Source organism: Archocentrus centrarchus, chromosome 6, assembly GCF_007364275.1.
Source record: "Archocentrus centrarchus isolate MPI-CPG fArcCen1 chromosome 6, fArcCen1, whole genome shotgun sequence".
In the NCBI taxonomy this organism is placed as follows: Eukaryota; Metazoa; Chordata; class Actinopteri; order Cichliformes; family Cichlidae; genus Archocentrus; species Archocentrus centrarchus.
In genome coordinates this window covers 32,330,221-32,352,663 of record NC_044351.1, presented here as the reverse complement: position 1 = coordinate 32,352,663, position 22,443 = coordinate 32,330,221, and the positions used below count along the sequence as shown (strand labels likewise).

The window sequence follows — 22,443 nt, the reverse complement described above, 5'->3', positions numbered from 1 at the left end:
GTTATCTACTTCCTATTTAGACGCTTTTGACTACAGCCTGCTAAACACTAGCAGCTCACGCTATGCAATCTTTCTTTGTAAAATCAAAAGATGTTTCTGTAGTTCATTAATGGGAGAATGCAAGCATTTACACACGTGTTACCTAGAGCTTGAGAGCAGATAGCGGTGCATGTGGTATATCTGATTATGTTGCAGGACCAAAATAAGGAAAGAGGTGAGGCTCGGTGACCTTGTTCTGCAGAAAGAGATAAGTTAATGTGCTGCGAATGATAATATGTCCAACCCAAATAAGCGCCTTACTCTGCCAAATTTATTGCAAATGTTGATGGCATGTTTGAAAATATCCTCCTGTTTTGACTGTTAAAGAAACATATACAGTGCAGTTTCAGTAAAAGCTTCCATAATGCTCTGAGACTAACAGGGTTAATATATTATCACAAGGATTTCATATAAATGCTGAACCTCGATCTCAGACAGTATTCTGAAGTGTGAGATTTGACTAAAGAGAAATAAGTAAGTAGATAGTCTATGGTATCATGTTCATTCTGAAAAAGCAAAAAACGAATAAAAAGAAGCCCCAGAATGAACCAGAATATAACCAGATACAATAGAAAAATTACATTATTTGAAAGCTAACTAAAGATAGTTGCAGAATAAATTAATATTTTTGTTTGTGTCAGTTCTGTTTATCAAGTGTGCATTTAAAATTTTACCATTAGTTTTCTTAATTAATTACAACACGCATTTTGTTCCATACTGTGATTTTTAGCTGTTCCGAAGAAAAAGTCGTGCAATTGTCATAGCGTTTGTCTGTTCCCTCGAGACTCGAGAACAGTGTGACCTAGGAGGTTCAAATTCACACCACAGATGCATCTACTAAAAATCTCGGACGAGTTTGAATCTCGGCAACCTCGACCTAAAGGTAAAGGTCAGAGGTCAAGTTTTCTGAAAATCTTGTGAATGCGATAACTCGAGAACGAAGTGACCTAGGCCATAGACGCATACTGTTCAAGCTAGACCCATCAACCTTCACACACTTGTTCATTGACTTTACTATAACAGCCCTGTGACCCTTCCCCCTGTTACGAATCCCAAACAGCCGAGCGTTGGGACCCACACAGCTGTGCTGCTGTTTTTATCTGTTTTGGCTCAAAACCTCTGCATCAAAACTTAAAAAATGTGAAACGAAATAAGGTAGAGTAAGATAAAATATTACAGGATTTACTTTGTAGACTACTGACAGTAACCATTTATTAATAATTCAACTCTAACAAATTAGTATTTTTATTTAATCAGGTAATCAGAATTTGTGCAATGTATATCTGATGTTTTTGACTAACCAGTGTGTGTCAGTTTGTAGCCTTTAATGCTGCTGCATGTTTTTGCAGAAATTAATCTTGTCTGAGTAAAAAGGCTGGTGAAAACACATCAGTGACCCCTCTGTGTAGAACTTCAGGGCACATAGTCATCCCTGAGAAATGTGTAGAGCTCTGAAAAAAACTACTGAGCACACATGTGATAAAGACCAACCTGTAACACAGAAATGATGGCACATATGAAAACATAGTGGAACTGGCACGTGTCTCTGGAAAATGTGTCTGCCAGAAGAAATAGGAAACAAGTTTAAGTTGAGCATGTTAACCTAACAGAACAATAAAAACACAAGTTACAAATAACTAAATCTGTCTTGTGCTGCAAATGGATCTGAATTTTAAGAAGAGCAAACAGTGCGATGTGTTTGTTCTTGCTGAGCAGTGGTGACTGGTGAATGGTGCAACTGTGACCACATGTATTCTTTATGTATTTTTTATCAAATAAAATAAATGTATTTGTGAATTAACATCTTTATTATTTGTTATTGTATGGGTGTTATTATTTTTTTCACTTCAAAAATCACCAAAATGTGTGATTTGCCCATGGGAAACTTCTGCATAGATGCACACACACTACAATCCCCATAATGCACTGGGCCTTTTACGGCTTTTTGTACGTACCCTCGTAGCAGAGCAGACATTGCACTGTGCGATTGTGCAGCCGGCCTCGGCGTAAGAGGTAAGTTTTTATTACTACTTTTTATAGAGTCCTGGTGTAAAATAGTGAATGGAAACATGTTCGAAAACAAAAAGCGCTAGTTTAGTCTGACATTTGAGCAAGCATAACGCTGTATAAGTTGTTAATTCGGCTGCTATTGCCTGGTTTGGGGCTAACAGCGGACACGCCTATGTAGGGTAGCAGCTCCGGGGGTTCCAGAGCTGTCCGCGCGGGCCCAGAGGAGATATGAACACTCAAAGGAGACGGGGTATTTTTAGCAACTGGTGAAAAGGCCACTACCAGGCGGACGATCAGCTAACGCCTGGAAATATAATTTAACACTGGCTGGCGGGGAGGCATGCTACCTATATGAACTGTCTGTGCTAGCACAGGCTGAGTCAACGTTAGCAAACATGACACAAGCTAGTAGCAGCTAGTTAGCAAGCGTTAAGTAGTTTTTAAAAAGGGAGCTTTCCTATGTATTAATGTTACTAGCTTATATTTCCTCAATCTCCCTAGACTCCTGACTATATTTACGCGGGCCTATAACTACTTATATGTGGTTGGTATTCGCGGTGTGCTGCTTGGAGTGTACTGCTAATGTGCAGAGCGCTCGGATTGTTCCAGTAAGAGCCGTGTATCGTTATGTGGGAGCACATGACTTGGACTGTCAGTGTCACCCGAGCGGAGAGACCCCCCCCCCCCCCCCCCAGCAAGATATGCCTGGGCTCTGTTTATTTTTCTCAAAAAATAAACAAAAAACCGGGATTTATATGCCAGTTGGTTTGTTGCCTTTAGTTTTTTAAACTGCATTTCGTTTTTTTTTTTTTGTCAACATAAAGAATCAGCTAACTGTGTATATTGTGCTCTGTTTACTGCTTTAAGAGCCAGGATCTAAAATGCAAACAGCATCCCAAAATACAGTCTCAAATTATGCTGGTGTGGGTTAACCAAGAAGCTTCCCAGAAATCTCACACTGATGTTGACATCTGGTGACTTTAGTTTTGATATGAATGGGGGGGGGCTGCTGCTTCACCTATGAACTGCCTTTATTTTTTTCCTATCACATTCTGTTTGTCTGACTCGCTCCCATCCACACTCATAGTGTGAGTTGCAGGGTGATTCAGGATGGTGGACCAGCCTCTGTGGGAGCAGATAGGATCCAGCTTCGTGCAGCACTACTATCAGATGTTTGACTCTGACAGATCACAACTGGGATCTATATATGTGAGTTGGACTTGTCTTATGTAGGTGTTTAACAGTTAACCCCCTCTTTTTAAGGGTTTGCTTCTTTTGTAGTGAGATCACTTTCCTTAATCTTGAGTTGATAATCCTAATGATCAATTTAGGTATTAATATAATCCAAACAAGTTGTAAGTCAAGTCAATTTATGTATATGGCACATTTTAAACCAAAGGTTGACCCAAAGTGCTTTACAATTACAAACATGGAACTTGCATAAGACAGACAACATAATAAAAATAATCATTGAAAAAAAAAGTCAGTTATGTTTATATTGTTGTTTTCTAAGTTCTAATAATGGTAAAACAATAGTTAAATTAACATCAAAACGAACACTAGAAAACATTTACAATGACCAAGTTATGAGGGACCTCAGGCTTGACTAAAATCAACTAATAATAGGCATGTCTTTAGAGCTGACTTAATATTGTTGTTGTTGAAGAGGTTCTTCTGTGGGGTGGCACACAGAGCCTAGGGGCAATAACAGCAAAACTCTGGTCACCTTTTACTTTTTAGCTAAGAAGCAGGCACTGAGAGAACTTGTTGGGATGATGACCTCAGTGACCTGAAGGTAAAATAGAGAGTTAAAAGATATATATTATAGGGGTGGGACTCAAATAAAAAAATTAATCGAATTAATTAGAAGCTTTGTAATTAATTAATCAAAATTAATCGCATTTTAATCACATTTAAATATTTAACATGATAAATATTAATTTAAGTTTGGTTGATGAATGAATCAATATACATAAGCTTAAACTTCAAAATGTTGTTTATTTTCCCACCAGTCTACTACACAGACCAGCGAAGGGCTGAAGTGCTCCTGTGATAAGTAAACTCCTGAAAGTAAAATAAACTGGATAGTTTTATTCAACATTAATGTCTCACTGAATATAGTTGAAAATTAATCATTCACTCAGCTGTATTCCTTGATGTTGAAATGTGTTATGCTTGTTTTAACAGCTTATTTTGAATGAAAGAATTAAAATTAAACCACAAAAAGGAGAAAAAGTTCATTCTCAGTTTAACCAGCTGCTTTTACACAGCTGTGCTTCGCACTCTCGGCTGCTAGGCGACATGAGCTACGCCGAGGTGACGGCAGGCGACGCTGATATGAAGGCTAGCCGATAACTTCCGGCCTTTGCGGTCTACGTTTTTTTAATTTTTATTTTATTTATGCACACAAGTACAAACAAACAAGGCAGTAACAATAGCGATTCATAAAATCAATATACAAAAGGTTGAGCATAGGAAGAAAAAACAAAAACAAAAAAGATAAGCATAAATTTATAAAAAAAAAAAAAAAAAAAAGACAAGTCATGAACTAAATCTCAAGAGAAGGCAAATAAATAAAGTTAAATTAAATTGGGGTCATCTTAAAATAGATAAAACTTATTGCACAGAGCCACTAATTTGCGGGCTTTCTTGTCATTTGCAATTTTTAGTGATTTACCCAAGAGTCTAAATTCGTTAAGCCATCTGTTTACACATGGTTTAGCCTTAAGGTATCTACATTTGTGAATATGAAATCTCCCTAATAATCAAACCGTTCTGATAAGAAAATCCAAATCAGAATTCTCCATAAATGTTCCATATTTAACTACAGTAACTGATAATGGTGGTAATTGAATCCCCCTGGATTGCAGCCAGCTCCACATGTCATCCCAGAAAGTCTGTGCCACCCTGCAGCAGAAAAACATGTGGTCCAGGCTTTCAGTATCACTTTCACAAAATACACAATAGTTTACATCCAGATTAAATTTCAGTCTCATAAACTCATTGGTTGGGTAAACCTCGTTAATGATTTTGAAGTTAACTTCTTTAACTTTAGGGGGAAGGGGAAGTGAAATGTATTTCCTTCGTATAGGCTTAACCTGCTCAATCCTTTGCGGTCTACGTGGGCCGGGTCCTTCGAAGGATGCGGCCCCTGAATTTGGACATTGTGCGTCGATATAATCTGTATGCCTGGAACTCGTGCACTGAGAAACGTTCCACGGTGCAAAGTGCAATTAAAATGCGTTAAAGTTTTTAATTCGTTATTTTCCCCGTAATTAATTAATCAAAATTAACGCGTTAAAGTCCCACCCCTAATATATTATATTTGTGGAGCTGATCCATGGAGGGTTTCAAAAGCAAATAACATTTTTAAATGTATTTGAAACCTTGCAGGGAGCCAGTGCACCTGCACTAAAACAGGAATGATGTGCTGTCTTTTCTTTGTATCAGTTAAGAGTCGAGCAGCTGCATTTTTGAACCATCTGCAAACGAGAGAGTGGAACTGGGCAATCCTACATACAAATCCTACATACTGGACTACAGGGAATTGCAGTAGCCCAGCCGAAGGGTGATAAAGGCATGGATAACTGTTTCTAAGTCCTTTAGTGACAAAACTGGCTTAATTTAGTGCTGGGATAGGCTCCAGCTCCCCCCATGATCCTGAATCGGATAAAGCAGGATGGATGGATGGGTTCTCAGTTGTTAAAAGCTGCCCTTCATAACATTCCTGATTTGATTGTTAAAAGTCAAGGAACAATCCATTAAAACACCAAGATTTTTAACTGCAGTGTGGGCATATTTGGATAAAGTGCCTCAGTCAGGATGTTTGTGAAGCTTGTGGAGGCCAAATAAAATAACCTCAGTTTTGTGGTCATTTAGTTATAAATGTTATAAACAATGCAAGAACAGTGATTCAAAACAAGCCAACTGAAATTAAATGTTTTTTTTTAATAAATCCATGTAACCCCTTACTTCAATGATTTTTGCCCGAACTCACTTCCTGTAAAGCTGTAGTGTCTTTCATTTAGTTCACATTTGTATATCCATATGTTAATTATAATTTAAATTCAAGGAAATTCACTGTTAACAAGCTTTTTTTTTTTTTAAAAAAAATAATGAATGCATAAAGTCAGTAAATACTTGTTTTAAATAATTGTCCACTATTGACCAGAGTAGATCAGGATTTTAATAATCAAGCAGGTCTACACATCAGGCACTCGGTGTCAGACCTGCACCGGTGTAAAAATATACTTTCACAAATTGAAAAGATTTCTTTGACTTACTGATGCCATGGACTGTGATTTTTATGAAGAGTTGAGAACTTGTGATTACATAATTGCGAAGTGCTGCCAAAGGCACAAAGATAAACTGTTTGACAATCAGTTCTTAGTTCAGTTGACAAAAACGGTCCCATTTTCAGTAATTTCTTACCTAATATTCTTTGCCTCCACCTTTTCAAATGTGAGGAACTTTTGTTGAAAACAGCTTTATTTTTATTTTTGCAGGTTCAGTTTTATGCATCAAAGCATTTATGAGACTTTTTAAAACAAATTTTTTTATCAGCACTGAAGCCCAAAAAATCCCACAAAATAATTATGCTGGTTGTAAAAACCTGTCACTTTTCCTCTGTACATGTCAGTGTCTAATGGTTTAAGGGTGCAGTGCTAACATCTGCTGAGTCATGATGTGACTTTTCATCTGCAGATAGCATCCTCTCCCACTTTTGTTCTGATCTCTTCCCCTCTCGCCACACAGATTGATGCATCATGCCTTACGTGGGAAGGACAGCAGTACCAGGGAAAAAGAGCAATTGTCGAGAAACTCACTGTGAGTATATCTGCTAACCTATTGTCTTGTAGAGAGGTCACATGCATGCAACAGGTGGTTGGTGGCTTAAGTGAGACGTGTATTGGCAGTAAGTTCGTGCACACCAGGAAACCAGATTGCACTGTGAAATGTGATCATTAAAAGAAGCTAGCTCATGTACACCGCTTTAGTGATGATCAGATTCCCCTTTGTTGTAATTTTATCAAAGTAGTTCAGAATAATTTATCCAAATCTTAAGTAAATGTTTTTACAGCTTGAAATACATGTATTAATCTTCCTCTTTTGTATCTCTGTTATCTGTGTGTGCCAGAGTCTCCCGTTTCAAAAAATAGCGCATAATATTACAGCGCAGGACCATCAGCCAACTCCAGACAGCTGCATCTTGAGTATGGTTGTAGGACAGCTTAAAGTAAGTAGCACTGTTATAATGCCATTAACAGGATCATACATTGACCTATACACTAAATATTGTTGTTCAGATTATTTTCCTATTATTTTTCAGGATCTGATTAGTTCTTATTAATTTTTAAACTGCAGTTATTTGGTTGAACATCATGAGAAACATTTAGTGGGTGTGTATATAACAAAGAAACAGTATATTTGATTTGATTTGATGCAAGGCAAAAATTAACCTCATAAATGCATTAAATCAAATCAGTACTTGCAGCTAATTTTTGAGTTTTCACAAAAAATTGTTTATTTTTAGGAAAATGTTAATCCGGCAGATGATAACTTTCAACTGACTTTCTGTCCCCGTGGTGTTGCAGTTGGTGGTACCACTTTCAGTTTTTTTCTCTCTCCACCTAAACTGGGTTGAAACTACGGATGTTTCTGGTGACTAATTTTTTTTTTTTTAATTTATTATTTTTTTTAAAGGAGAAGAAATAAGACTTGTCTAAGTCTAAAAGTATGAAAATGCTCAGAAAACTGGCAAAATTGGAATTTTGGAGGAGCATCACAGCTCATTCACTATACTGAGACCACACAGCTGATGTTACAGACCTGAATGAGATCCTCCATGGCTTCTAACTTTCTCTCTGAGCAATAGCCTCTAAGTACAGCCCAACTCTCAGCACGGTCTTTGTCTTTAACTCGTGTGAGAGTTTGTCAGACATCACATTAAAACAAAACAAACCAAAAAAATGGATTCCAGCAGTGCACAACAGCAGCTTGGTAAGCAGCTTGGTTAGAGCAGCTGACAGGTTTTCCCCGTAGTTTATGGCTCTGTTAAAATTAATATCCGAGTTAATCTGTTGTCTGACAACAAGGACAGAAAATGTGCACATGAGATTTATTGTGAATTCGTTGAGTATCGGGAGCAAACGGCTCATAGAAAGCCAGCTGAGTTTAACTGCACTGAAGCACATAAAAGTCATGAACACAGAAGCACACAATTCATGCACAATTTATGGTCTTCCCTCCCTTTTTCCCAGAGTTCTGACCTGTGTGTATAAGATCAAAGTTCATTACACTATAAAAATGTTTTTTCCTGGATATGGGGCTTTTAAATGCTGCTGAAATGTGTGGCACTTTGTGTTGTGCAAAAAATAAAGTTTATTAGGCTCATTTGTGAGTGTGGCTAATGTTAACAGTGCCAGCAGCCTTCTTTTCTTGCAGGTTAATGTACACGTCCGTCTTCTGTGGAGTGGCCGGTTTACTCTGACAGACATACATATGAGAGCGATATGAATGGATGCAAGCTTGTATCAGGTTCAGGCAGTTTGTTTCTCCAAAATTTGCCCTCCTATTTAAAGGTATTTTAGAAGCTGGTGGGGAAAGTATGTCACCAGTGCCATGGCTCAACATTTCCACCTTGGATCTGCTTTTGTACAAAAACCCTGATTCAGATAGTCATGGTTTAATACATACTAACAAAACATTTAAGGCACAGAGGGGTTACTCTTGTGGATATATGCTTGGTGGGGGGGAGATCTAACTATGTACTTTTGATGAACTTGGGCCTATTCAGTGACAACTTTGGCATCTGTGTGTGTGTTTGCAGGCAGATGAAGACCCCATTATGGGTTTCCATCAGAGTTTCATCCTGAAGAACATTAACGATGCATGGGTGTGCACCAATGACATGTTCAGGCTGGCCATTCACAACTTCGGTTAACCTGCCCTTGCGCTTTGGCGGGCAGGGGCGGCCATAGTGAAGGTCACTGTGTGAAGTATGGAGGGAGGACAAGAGAGAGCACTCATCCCTCCCTCCCGGCTGTCTCATTCATGCCTGTTTTGACAAACAAGCAAACACCAGATTCTAGATGTCAATCACTGAACCTCATCCGGACGGGTTTTCAGACCAGCCCAGCCTGTAGAACTGCAACGCGTTTCTTTGCTGAGAGCCGGCCGACCAATCAAACGCCCCTGTCTGCCACTCTGCTGATCTGCATGACGCTGGGAACCCCCTCATTACGATACTCAAGCCACCCAAAGGACAAACAGCTGACCGATGCCATTAACTCCGCTCTGCTCTCCACTTTGCTCTACTCTAACCCATTCTACTCTACTGTTGACTCCACTGCTGTCAACTCAGTTCTGTTAGCATTGTTGTTGACTGGTTTGTAGTCCCATGTTCAGGTTCAGAGATGGCTTCTCCAGTTCATTTTTCACTTATTTGTTTTTAGATGCCACTTGTGTGTTTACATTAGCTTGCCTCAGTGTGTTAAATTCAGTTTTATCTTCCTTTACACAACTGTTAACTTTGCCATGATTGATTTGCTCATGGATGACAAAGGTTGACATTGCTGTGTCTTTTGCTCTGACCCCGCTTATTTTCTCTCTTTCTCTCTCTCTCTCTCTCTCTTTCACACACATCTGGCAGTTAACATGGACTACAGCCACGATACACAATAAAACCTGGACTTTTTTCTTAACGGTGTGACCTTGTCTCTCCATATCATGTTGTGGTGCCTCTTTAATTATGAACTTGTGAATATTCATATTGTAGTTTTGTCTTTAGGTTTTTTTTTTTGTTTAAACAGTTTAATACAGAAGATCCACTAGATGCACATCTACAGGTCTCTGATTTAAAATAAGGACACAGACTTTGCTCAAATATATACAGTTTGTGTGAATTCCCAAATCAAACCCTATATATATATATATATATATATATATATAAAGTCTGCACTATCTAAATGACAGTGTTCACTGTCAAGAAATAATCCATTAACCAATGTTAAATTTGAAAGAAATGTAATTGTAGATATAATTTTAAATTTATCACTAAACTTCATCCAGGTGGGCTTTCAGACCAGTCCAGCCAGTTGTAATCTGAAATTTTGGAAGTCCATCTCTAGAAATGCCATATTATGATAATTAGTACACAGTCTATCCGTCCCTCAATCTGGAGCCAATCCCATCAACCATAGGGTGAGCAGTAGTCCAAAAACCAGATTAAAAGGCCCAGATTGTGTGTAACCAGGGGGTCTCTGTGAGAAACCCTCTTATGCTTACTAAACCTTACATGGTGACAAAGTAATAAAAAACTAAATATTAGTATTGTATGACAATGCAGTCATACAGGCACAGTTTATTTTGCAATTCCAAATATCTAAGAATATGGACCATAAAACTTTACCAAGCTGCCGCCTACTGGTCTGCCATGATCTAATGCTTTTTTTTTTTTTTTTTTTTTGTCTCAACACGAAACCGAGAACAAAAATACTTATGGTCGCTAAAACACATTATCAAACTATTGTATACGACATTATTAATAAAAGTATGGAACAAAAAATAAATAACGCTAAAATGATAAATTAAAGCTCAAATATAACCATCACAGTTACTGGTGGGAACCATTGATCTGACACAATGACAAGTCGGAATCTACTGTGCGGACAAAGCGGAAGTTTAGACGGTTGCTCAGGGTGAACAGTGACAGCAGCATCGCAGCAAACAAAATTTCATCCTTTCCCCCTGAATAAACCCAGGCTCCCCTTTCCCTCACCCATGGCGTCTAATGCTAATATAGATATCGAGGGTGCGACCCAGCATCTCCGGGACATCCTCAAGCTTGACCGTCCCGGGAACAGCACCGGTAAGTGGGGCCAGGAGCGAAAAGCGGCTGCGCTGCTTTAGGCCGCAGGAGCTAGTGGAGTGCTAGTTAGCTGGCTAGCTAAATAACTTAGCCAGCGTGCGGCAGTTTACCGCTTAGCTGTGCTGAAGTGAAGTCACCGCCAATTGCAGTTTTCCCGTGAAAACACAGCTTGAATCTCACTGAATTCGCGTAAATGTTTTAAGACAGATTTCCGCGGAGCAGCGAAGGTTTGTCGGGTCGTCGTAATGTTAACTGTTGCTAACTGCGTCGGAAAGTATTTTGTCATCCTCAGTGTTAGCTCAGTTAGAAGCTTAGCTTCTGTGTCAGTCTGTTTTGTGCTATCAAAAAGCGACAAAAACGTAGGAAAAATATTTCGTTTATTGGAAATTAACTCTGCAGTACCTGCTGTTTTGACTCTAAAGCGGTAACGAGAGGCATTTGACTGGTGTGAATAAGCCCCCACAAACTGCGTAGAAGGCTCAACTTGCCTTACTAATTTAAGAACCCCGATTCACGTGTGTTTGTTTGTCTCACTTTGTTTACTACAAGGCAGCTTTATCATACAGTATAACGAAGACTTTATCGGATTCGGAGAAGTAATATTTAAGGAAACATGAGTCTTATGAACCCAGCATCTTGCACCTGTTCTACCCTTAGTTACCTTTCCGTCGTAGTATTTTAGGCTTTTCTTTCGAACAGTATCGGCTGTCTTTGCAGTAACACCGAAATGTAAAAGTAGCATATATAACACCATTACGTCCCCTTACATTGCTGCATTTTTCATTAATACATGCTTATAGACAGTGGAGAATCAGAAATATTTAATGCATAATGTACTATGATCTGAATTCATTGCATCTTGTCAAAACATTCAGGCTCAGTTTCACAGGTATAGCTTAAATCTAGTCCTAGATTACAAACCTCTTTTTGTTTAATTATTTACTAGGCTTTGGCTTAATCTATATGTTGGAAACTAACTTTTTATGTTAACAAGACAGACAGTTAGTCTACTTTTTGGCGTTATATGATGTCAATAGGAATGGATATTCTTATTATGGTAATCTCAGACATGCATGTCTTTCTGTGAGCACAGAAGCCTCATTTATCTACTTTTAAAGACTTCAGTTTGTGAGGGGTAGCCAATCATAAGAAAGTTGACTTAAAATGAGCGGGAAGGGCACTAAAACAGTTTTTTTTTTCTTCCCCAGACGAATAAAGTGAGGGTATGCACAAGTCACAGTATAAGATAAATAAGCATCATTTTAGAATTTTGAAACATCCAAAGCTGCTCTGCTGGAGTCCTTAAATAAAAATAGATGCTGGAAATGAGCGCAGTAGAGCCCTTTTTAAAATGTAGGTTAAAAAGAAGTGTTTTTCTACAGTTTTGAATGAGATTGTGTGGTATTAGTATGAGAAAGCATTCATTGTTTTGTTGTAAAGCATATTGGCATATTGTGTCCAATTAAGTACATTAAATAAAACTACAGATGAATATAAAATACTATTAAAATGATGTATTTGCTAAATGTACTTTTAAGTTTAAAGTCTGTAATTATTGTTCACTTGTGCATCGATGATGTGATTTTGTCAGGATCTGAGCTCAGTCAAAAATAATCTAGTGAGGAAGCCCCAGAACAAACACAAGCCCTTTGCAGCCTTTGGATCTCTTAATTTCAGTGTCTTTCTCAGATGCAAATTCAAGTGAAGGCGGTAGAAAGCTGTCTTTTAATGGTGAGCTGAACGGGTTATTGGGAGCGGGCCTGCTAGGAAGCACTGACCGGTCAACCATGTCAGAATCTACAAGACCCATCTCCACAGACCTCAGCAGTGCTCAGGAGAGTCAGATAATGTGAGTTGCTTACTTAACCTGCTTAGTGGTGTCATATTTATGAAGACCTTTGAGAGTTTTTTTTGTAAAGTGAACCAATGCAATTTCAGTTGCCTTTCTGGTGATGATGGCTCTACCTGTATCCCCATCACTTCTAACAATGTGGAGATTGTGGCAAGCCAAGACTCTAGCATCAACAGCAAGGCTCGAGGCAGTAACAAGGTAAGAAACCACATCATCAGCTGCAAACCAGCAGCGCTGGTGAAGAGAACAAATCAGAAATTTGGAGACAGGCAGCACTTGAAACAGCATGTACCTGAAAAAGGTCTGCTGCTGTTATTTTTATCTGAACTGATCCTGCATCTCTGATGACTCAACATGGTGTCATAAGCTAGCTTCTTTTTTTTTTAATTTTATAAATGACAAACTGCAGTATTTATTTAAAGATCCCTGAACTCATTTTTACAATCTAAATAGGCTTTTTGGTGACATATTGAGAGAATGATAATGGAAATGTGCAGTTATAAAAAGATAGATAATTTATAGCAGAATTTAGACTTTCTTTAGCTCTTGAGGTTCATGCCCTTGTTGATTGAAAAAGTTCTCATAAGCTTTGTTCAGAGATTACTCGTTTATTGTCAGTGGTGTATTTGTGGTTCTTTCAGGTGAAAATTCAGCCTGTTGCCAAGTACGACTGGGAGCACAAGTATTATTATGGCAGACTGATAGCTGTGTCCAACTCCTTCCTGGCCTATGCCATCAGAGGTATGGTATTTTTGAGTTATGTCAGCTGGCCAATTATCATTAAACTTTAGAAAGGTGTTATAAGCCAACAAGTACTTCTACCACAGACGATTAGCATATAACAATATTGTACGTGGTTTTATAATGCAGTCTTTTAATTTTGGTCATTGAGTTTAAGCTAAAGCAGACAGTTGTTCAGCCAAATAAACAGTAGTCATTCAGTGTCCCCAAAATGTATTTTAACACTTAATCTGCAGGTAGAAAAGTCTGAATAGTCTGACTATATTATTCAATAAAATGTCAAAGCACATGGCATTTTTTTTTAATGAATTTGACACAAGCAAAAAAAGAATCTAGAGATGTTGGCTGGTTTTCATTTAAGTCAAATTGAAATATTTGGACACTCAGTAGTGACTTTACTGGAGATCACAGTTAATGTTGCCTTGACAAAATCTCTGTGTGCAGTCATCCAGCTTCTGAGACATCTGTGGAAAAGGTTTGTTCCTTGTTTCAGGCTGCAGAGCTTTTAGTTTAGTATTCAAGCTGGTGCTGAAGCATCACATCCCAAAGTTACTCTTTGATGGGATTTATGTCCGGCATCTGTGAGAGCTTCACAAGAACGGGCTGTTTCTGTCATGCTTTGGGTTATATATGAAATACTGCACATCTGGAGCTTGAAAATTTTCTGAGTTGATGTCTTTGTAAGTTTGCATTCAAAATAGTTTTGTATACTTCAGACTTCAGCTACACCACTGGAAGAAAAACAGCCTCAGACTTTGATGTCCCCACCTTCCAGCTTTATTGTACTTTTAGCACAATCTGATATTCCGCTGCTTTTTCTGAGCAGACTTTCTACCTTCATTCCTATGAAGGTTGTGTATGCACTCAAAAATAACTAATCTCCAAAAGTGTTTCTGTGGATGTTGTTTTTAAAATGTCATTTTAGCTGTTGTCTGTGCTTATGAACGGTTTCCTCAGTGTCCCTCTTTCCCTGTACCCACACTTGCTGATAGTGATCTGTGAGCTGAGTTGTGTTCTAGTTAAGGTAATTGATCACTGTGCTGATGTCCAATCCCATTTCTTGTATGTTTTCTAGGCAACTCCTGTCTTTTCTGGGGTGCGTGTGCACACTCTGGTCTCATTCAAAACTCTTACATGTTTTTAAAATTTTTTTGACAGTATAAAAGACTGAAGATGTCCTTTTCTGCCATCTTGAGTATTTTTGTTTAAACTAATCAACTCCGTGGTCATTTGTGTGGCTGCATAAATGCAGTTACCCGTAAGTTCACACTTAAGTTCGCACAGCGTAACTGTGTGAACTATGTGAATCGAAGGCTCAGGTTGGATCTTCAGTTTCACTATTAGTAGTACTACATCGTGTAGTCAGTCACTTTAAAGAAACATGAAACTGCTGCCCACTCTGCTTGTTAAACTTTTCTCCATGCTGTGATTGTTTAAAGTATCGCTCAAATGATTTGCTGTGGTCCTTGGTTTATCTTTGCCTATTTTTTCCCCACAGGTGCCAACAACCATGCTATGGTTCGTGTCCTCAGTGTAGATTGTGGCGAGCGTTCCTTACTGAAGGGATTCACCGGGGCCGTCACAGATCTGGCTTTCGCCCACCTCGACTCCTCTCTGTTGGGTTGTGTCGATGAAGCGGGCAACCTCATGGTCTGGCAGCTTACCTGCACTGGCAACAAGATACTGTATCCTGAATGTAGGAGGAACTGAAAAATTGAGAGTTTGTGGGATGTGCAGCTCTGTGTGTGTATTTATGTATGGATAGTGACTATAAATGCTGTATGTACACTGCTTAGTTACTTCTTTGTGTTATAAACTGGTATTTATCTACTGTGTTATAGATAACTCTCATCTTGACCTCGACTTTTGTCACAGTCACAACAGAAAAAACAACCTCCAGGATCCTTTCTTGTGTCCCATTTTTCCTTTACCCACGTTCTCATACAGAGATCAGATAGCGGTCCATATCCAACGACCAGAAAACACTCCACTGAACTCCCATCGTCGCCTCATCTGGTGCCCGTTCATCCTGGATGACAATGAGGAGAACCAGGATGATGCCAGTCAAACTTTGGCTCTTCTACATGAAGACAGGGTATCCATGTTTTACACAGATGTTTGTCCCAGCTGGATGGAAAAGCCAGTGAAATTTGGAATAGACTTAAACTTTTGAGTCTTTGTCCACAATAGGACAATTTTATAAAAAGGGATGAATTTATGGGTGTATAAAGATGAAAAAGCAGTGTGAAACTACACACACAGAGGAATAATGATGGGGTTCTTGCTCACTCTGTGATTTTTATCTTAAGAAATAAGGCTGACATCAGAGCAGATATACTCCTGTGTCTAAGTCAGAACACATGAAACATTTGCAAAGAAAAGCAGAAATGTTTCATCTCTAACGGTACTCTTTCCCCTCTTCTAGGCTGAGGTATGGGATCTGGAAGTCCTGAGAGCCAATCACAGCAGTTGGCCTGTTGATGCTGCAGAAGTAAAGGAGGGCCTCATCACAGTCAAGGGGCATTCCCAGGTGGGACTCAGGATAAAAGTCAAATATTTATTCTGTTTCCTATGGCAAACTTTGAAATAAACATTACAGATTTCAGTCTCGCATAACTACTCGGCCTCTGGTTCCCTGAAGTACTGCATGGTGTAATATGCTTGTCATTTTGCTGTGTTTCAATATGAACACTCTTGGCTTGGTCATGCAGATTTGCATTAATGACTATGAACACTGTTTAATTTTGGTTTCTCCAGCGAGTCAGTGAAGGCGCGCTGTCTCCAGATGGAACGGTGTTGGCCACAGCCAGTCACGACGGATACATCAAGTTCTGGCAGATATACATAGAAGGCGGGCAGGACAAGCCCAGGTAAGCAAGCGAAATCATCTTTTTAATTTATCTTCTCAAATGCTTTCCAATGTTATCATGTATTGACTGTTTTTTCCTTTTCTTCTTTAGTTTTCCCACCTTCCTCCTATGTTTTCTTAACTTTTGCATTTTTCCTTAAAAACAGATGTCTTCATGAATTGCGGCCTCATGGAGGACGTCCCCTCTCCTGTCTTCTTTTCTGTGACAACCACAAGCGGCAGGACCCTGAGTCAGTATGCACACATGTACTCACAGTGCACATTCATCACATGTCGATTATTTTTTTTTATTTTCCAGTTCATCTACATCTCATTCTTCTCCTCTCTGTCACCACTCGTCCTTTTTGCTTCTCTTCACAGAGTTCCTTTCTGGAGATTTCTGATAACTGGGGCCAACCAGAACCAGGAGTTGAAGATGTGGTGCACTGTTTCCTGGACCTGTTTACAGACCATCAGGTGGCTATTATTTGAAATAATTTTAAAATCATTCTCAACCTTCATTGTGAATATGTCATGGCATGGCTTTGGCAGAATTATGACAGATGGTACTAATAAGAATAGTTAACAAATATGATGTGAATATCTGTGAGGTTTTTTGTTTTGTTTTGTCTAATGTTATTCTACTTAGGCAGAAAAAGGTAACACCATCAGTAACACAGCTCCTATACAAAAGTGGAAGTGAGCAGGAAATGGTCAAAGATAGCTCATGTCTAAAATAAACATCCTTCCAAACCAGTAGCTGGCTGGTTGGCCTTGGTTGTCCATGCTAACTGAAGGGCGCAAATCTGGTCTAATAGTAATGTTCTCTAAATGTCTCCCACGATTAGCTGTTTCAGACTGGTTCCAAAGTAAATCTGTGTTCTCATGGAAGAGATCTGGGGATGACTCATACCATTCATTCGCATTGTAGTTAAAAGACAACATATAAAGAGACTAATTTCCCAGTATTTTTCTCTCAAAGGTTCTCTCCGGATCCATTCAACTCATCGTCTCTGCCAAGTCTCAAGGCCAGTCTGGACCTCTCTGCTGAGTATCTGATCCTCACTGATGTGCAGAGGAAGGTTAGCCAAAATGTTTTAAGCAAATAATTGTTGTGACAACTCATATTACTGAATCCCCTTTTAAAGTTGTCATTTTTTTGTATTACTTTGTGTAAATTCATTGGCACAGTGCATCAATCTGTAGATACAAACTCTGATTAAACTGCCCTTAGTGTAGAACTAGGCCTGGTCTGTTTGTGAAACTGGCCATTGTGTATGAAGTGTTGGTGTCAGGACCGCCCCAGTTTCTTGGCTTACCTACCTTACGTTTAAGCCTAGCTTCATACTTGGCCGATGTTGTCCTCTGCAGGTTTTATATGTGATGGAGCTGCGACAGGACCTGGACAAAGGAAAGGCAAATTTCACAGCCGTGTCAGAGTTCCTCCTGACCCACCCCGTGCTCAGCTTTGGGGTCCGCGATGTAACTCTGAGTCGATTGCGACACACTGAGGTCCTCCCTGCTGAGGAGGAGAGCGAAAGCATGACAACAGGTACCCAGGCACAGGCATACGGACATTTACGGGGGAGTTTTTTTGTGCTTTAAGCTTTAATCTTCAAAGTGGGAATTAAATACGTTCCTTAATATTACTACTTTTTTTTTTTCCCACTTGTGTTATTCCAGAGGGCACTCAAGGACCCACAGAGTCCAAATCTGGGATCCAGATTAAACTCTACTGTGTCCACACCAAGTGAGTTTTCTTCCATTGTTTGACAACAGTGTTCAGGTTACGTTACCTTTAGTGGAGCAAAGTAACACTTAAGTTTCCAAAAGACATTTTGGTTTACAAGACGATTCAATCTGCATTACCAGGAGCAGCTTTTTTTCCATAATACTCACCGATGATTCACCTTCTTATATGAGTTACTAGCACTGTATTGTGTTGTAATATTGATTTCTTGAAAATGCAATGGTTAACCATGCTCAAGTGAACATATTTCTAACTCTACTGTAAGTCACATTTAAAGTATTTCTTCTATAAGGAAGACTTTCATCCAGTCAGCAAGCTCTATGTGGAAACTTCATGGCACCACATGCAGACGTGCACAGTTGTGTCGTTAGTAGCTAGCCTCAGTCTCTTGTGTTACCTCTGGCATTGTTTTCCAGCACTGGGTGGGTGCTGTGGAAAAATCTACTGTACAGGAAGGGCTCTGTAGAAGAAGAGACAGGACATATAGCATGTAATTGTTCTTTGGTAAAACAGTGTTGTACACTACATGTCTCTGTACTCATTCACCCCCTGAAAGCAGTCAATCCAGACGAAACACTGACAAGTGTGTTGTTTTCTACTTGGAGTAGAGACACTATAGACCAGCGAGTGAATTATCAAGGCAGAGCAGCTTGCTGTCAGTCTGTCACATGGCAGAGCCAGCATGGCAGTATGAGTAATTACTGTTTTTTTTTTTATGTCTCTGCGGTTGTGTGTTTTCAGGACTTTGCAGGATGTCCAGATTTGGTTTCAGCCCAATGTGGGTTCCAGCTCTGCAGCCTTCCTTCCTCATTCAGATTCTCAAGACGGTCTTGGTAAGTTATACTTTCATGAACTGACAGTCACGAGATTTCAGTTTTTATGCTGAAAAGGGCAAAGCTCCAATGATTGCTTCACAGTTTGTCCATCTCAAGTCTTCAGTCTGCTTTACTTCATGTAGCCTGCCAGTGCTCTTTGTGTCGTATAACATTTTAAATTTCTCTACTCCACATTAAATTTTGCCACTTTTTACATTTTTTTTTCCAGCTGGGTTTTCAGACCATCTCACAGACCAAAGCTCTGACAAGGATTCAGGAACTGGCTCCCAGACAGACCTAAGGAAGATCCCATCACTTCCCGCTCCTGTAGATTTTCTGTCAAACTCGGGCACCGGCAGCGGAGCGATGCCCAAGCTGATGACTCCTGATGCCTTCATGACACCAAGCACTTCAGTACGTACTTATCCTCACGCTGCTACTCTGTGTTGGTCAGAAAGTTTTGAGACCTTTTCAAGTCTTTCAGACTTATCATAAAATGGATTTTGTTCTTTTTATCTCATCGAACTGCACCTAATACTCCACAAGACAAAGCAAAAAGGGGTTTTTGAAGTATTCTGTAAATTTCTAAACTGACACTTAACCCTTTAACATCGGCGATCACCGCTGAAGCTCCTGTTACCTGCCTTTACTTACCACGAACAGGTGGTCAACACGAGCGTATCACCGCTGAGACGACTGATCAAAGGAACTCTGAATTACCGTAATTACGTGATCGTTCGTCCTATCAGGAAAAATTCAGACGGGTTCTGAAAGCTTAGAAATTGCGCTTCACAGCCAATCTAGGAATATTACAGTAATTGTTGCTGGAAGTCGGCGAACTGTGGCACTTTTAAAGTACGTTCTGACGCTGGTGACATGTTCAGTATTAAAGGCTTAAATACTAAATTTGCAAAGTATTAAAACATTTCACTTTGTACTTGGTTAAAGCACCTTTGGGAGCAGTGACAACCTCAGATCTTCTTGGGCTTGTTGTCTATATTTTTATTTGTGTAGTCTCTCAGTCCCAGAAAACTTCCACTAATCACGATGCTGCCACCACCGTGTTTGACTGCAGGGAATGATGTTAATAAGGTGATGTCCGTGCCCGCATACTTCCACACAAACTCTTGAGAATTGTTCATCAGACATCAAATCTCATTAACTTACTCGTTTTAGCTGCTAGATCTAGGAAAAATGTTTGGTGGTTCCAAATGTGCTGGAGGCGACTGTGCTCTTTTTCTTTTCTTGTCCTTTCTAGGGCCATTCCCTCGACACAGTCGTGTCTCTCAGGTCTACAAACAATTTACTCAACCTCAGAGCTTGGCTCTTAGTTAGGCAAACATCAGCTGTGAGTTTTAAAGTCACAGGTGTGTGTGGCTTTCCTCATTATGTCCGGTGAATATAGTTAGGGGTGGCTGTGGCTCAGGAGGTAGAGCAGGTCATCTACTAATCGTAAGGTTGGTGGTTCGATTCCTGGCTGCACCAGTCTGCATGCAAGTATCCTTGGGCAAGACACTGAACCCTGATACTGATGCAACCGTTGGAGTGAGAGTGTTAGATAGTAAGTACTGAGCTGTAGAAGGAAGTGCTTGTATGAATGGGTAAGTGCAAACGTGTTGTATTGAGTGCTCAGCTAGAGTAGAAAAGCGCTATACAAGAACTAGTCCCTTTACCATTTAGACACCAGTGGGCTTCAGCCAGTTTAAAGAGGTACCTCGAGAAAAACTGAAGCTTGATGCAGTGGAGCTCAAGTCTCATAAGGTAGGGTCAGAGTACATCTGTTTCTATTTATAATAATAAAAAAAAAACACTGAAATATTACATTTACATAACACTAGAAAACTCGTATTTGCTGAATCTTTGTGGGATATTCTGTGTACACTGATGAGCAATTTTATGATGAATCAGAAAAATTTTAGAAGTTTGAAGAACGACTGAAAACGCTTCAGCAAATGAACACCACACGCCCAGTTTTGTGGCTCAGCGAATAGCACCTTCGCCCACATATTGGTTTAGAGATGGTAACAGCACTCAACACATACTGCTAATAGACACTCTCTGCAAACTAAATTGATACATTTAAAGCAGGTCATACTTGCACACGCGTGTGAAGCGAGGCGGGGAGATAACAAGAGGTAAAATAAAGTGAAATATTAGTCATTTTAGTATTCAAACAGCGTTTCTACAAGTGATGTGGGACTAGCACCAACAAAAGAGCTGATGACTTATTTAAAGACAAACTGTTATCTGTGCTGGCTCTTTGCTTCTTTGGGTGCTCAGGTTTCCTTCCATAGTCCCAAGATGTGCATGTTGGGTTAATTGATGATTTAAAATTGGCTGTAGATTTGGATGTTAGCCTGAATGCATGTCCCATCTTTCTGTGTTAGCCCCGTAGTGGACTGGTAACCTGTCGAGAGTCACTCCTCCACCGTCTTTAGCCTTACGTCAGGTGATAGATTCCAACCTCCCACAATCCTAATTGGATAAACAGTTAAAAAAAATGGATGGATGAACGTAATCAAATTGAACAGGACTGCGATGTTATCTGCATTGTGCTTCAGCTAAATCAGTTTATAAACACTGAACAGTGATTATCCAAACCTTCATACTTGCTGCATGTTGATCATCTTTTTGCCACGTTTTCAGGTTCCAGCTTCTCCTGGGAGCAGCGCCAGCAGTCTAACCATTGTGACAGCTATTAGCAGCAACTCTGACTCAACGAACAGGTAAGGAATTAAAAATACATTGAGTCCTACCTCTAACTCAGTTTTTTAAGATATGAAATTTAATATTTTGTTATATTATTTCTTCAGTGCTCAAATAAATCAGAGAAATGATTTTGGGTTGTTTTGCTCTGTTTTCAGTTATTAATTATTAACATGGGCCTCTGTCCTGACGTTTACTTTACAGACTCCATTTTTCTCTAATAACTTAAGACAAACTCACTGTTTTGTGTTTGTTTTTGGTTACATATGGAAATGTGTATGCTTGTTTTCCAGAGCTATTGAAGACATAAGTCAGAGTCCTAACAGGGCAGACAACAGCAGCACTGGTCTGGCACTTTCTGCCTCCAACAGCAACCCAATAACTGCTTCCACTGTGCTGCTGCCTGGACTCGAGAATCTGCAGGTATGAAATAACCCACTGTCCTATCTCTACCAACCTTCTACCTCTTTTCATAACATGGCTTATTATAATAAACTCTGATTCTCCACCTCCAGGCTTTGGCATCCCCTGGTGGTCTTCTGGCACTCGACAGCCCTCAGGTCCTGGACCCTCCTCTCCTGCCACCTTTGACCTCTCCAACTAGAGCCCGCTCCCCCGATGTCATCTCCTCAGCATCCACAGCCATGTCCCAGGACATGCCGGAGATTGCCACGCAAACCCTGCAGCCTCAGCGCGGACTGTTGTCCAGCTTGGATCCCTTACCTCTTTCTGCCCTCCAGACAGACAGCATGGCCTCTGCAGCCTCTGCTCTGCACCTGCTAACCTCACCACGCTCAGCCAACAACAGCAGGT

General features: G+C 39.7%; 2 protein-coding genes across 2 annotated transcripts in view; both read left to right on the top strand.

Annotated features, from left to right (window-relative positions):
* Positions 1 to 1,969: 1,969 nt before the first annotated feature.
* nutf2 (nuclear transport factor 2) lies at positions 1,970 to 9,752 on the top strand. Its single transcript, XM_030732120.1, has 5 exons — positions 1,970 to 2,052; positions 3,137 to 3,258; positions 6,805 to 6,876; positions 7,187 to 7,285; positions 8,879 to 9,752. Exons 2-5 carry the CDS (start codon positions 3,160 to 3,162, stop codon positions 8,990 to 8,992), a joined length of 384 nt encoding a protein of 127 aa, XP_030587980.1. The 5' UTR covers positions 1,970 to 2,052; positions 3,137 to 3,159; the 3' UTR covers positions 8,993 to 9,752.
* A 979-nt stretch (positions 9,753 to 10,731) lies between these two features.
* The window catches only part of edc4 (enhancer of mRNA decapping 4), a 28,309-nt gene continuing 16,597 nt past the window's right edge, over positions 10,732 to 22,443 (top strand). The window contains exons 1-18 of the mRNA XM_030731424.1: positions 10,732 to 10,918; positions 12,608 to 12,767; positions 12,857 to 12,968; positions 13,412 to 13,511; positions 15,010 to 15,196; positions 15,459 to 15,606; positions 15,937 to 16,041; positions 16,269 to 16,381; positions 16,527 to 16,610; positions 16,741 to 16,836; positions 17,342 to 17,441; positions 17,731 to 17,911; positions 18,043 to 18,109; positions 18,851 to 18,942; positions 19,154 to 19,338; positions 21,571 to 21,650; positions 21,924 to 22,053; positions 22,146 to 22,441. Of these exons, the coding sequence (XP_030587284.1) occupies positions 10,831 to 10,918; positions 12,608 to 12,767; positions 12,857 to 12,968; positions 13,412 to 13,511; positions 15,010 to 15,196; positions 15,459 to 15,606; positions 15,937 to 16,041; positions 16,269 to 16,381; positions 16,527 to 16,610; positions 16,741 to 16,836; positions 17,342 to 17,441; positions 17,731 to 17,911; positions 18,043 to 18,109; positions 18,851 to 18,942; positions 19,154 to 19,338; positions 21,571 to 21,650; positions 21,924 to 22,053; positions 22,146 to 22,441 (2,324 nt within the window). The 5' untranslated portion in view covers positions 10,732 to 10,830. The remainder of the gene's footprint in view (positions 10,919 to 12,607; positions 12,768 to 12,856; positions 12,969 to 13,411; positions 13,512 to 15,009; positions 15,197 to 15,458; positions 15,607 to 15,936; positions 16,042 to 16,268; positions 16,382 to 16,526; positions 16,611 to 16,740; positions 16,837 to 17,341; positions 17,442 to 17,730; positions 17,912 to 18,042; positions 18,110 to 18,850; positions 18,943 to 19,153; positions 19,339 to 21,570; positions 21,651 to 21,923; positions 22,054 to 22,145; positions 22,442 to 22,443) is intronic.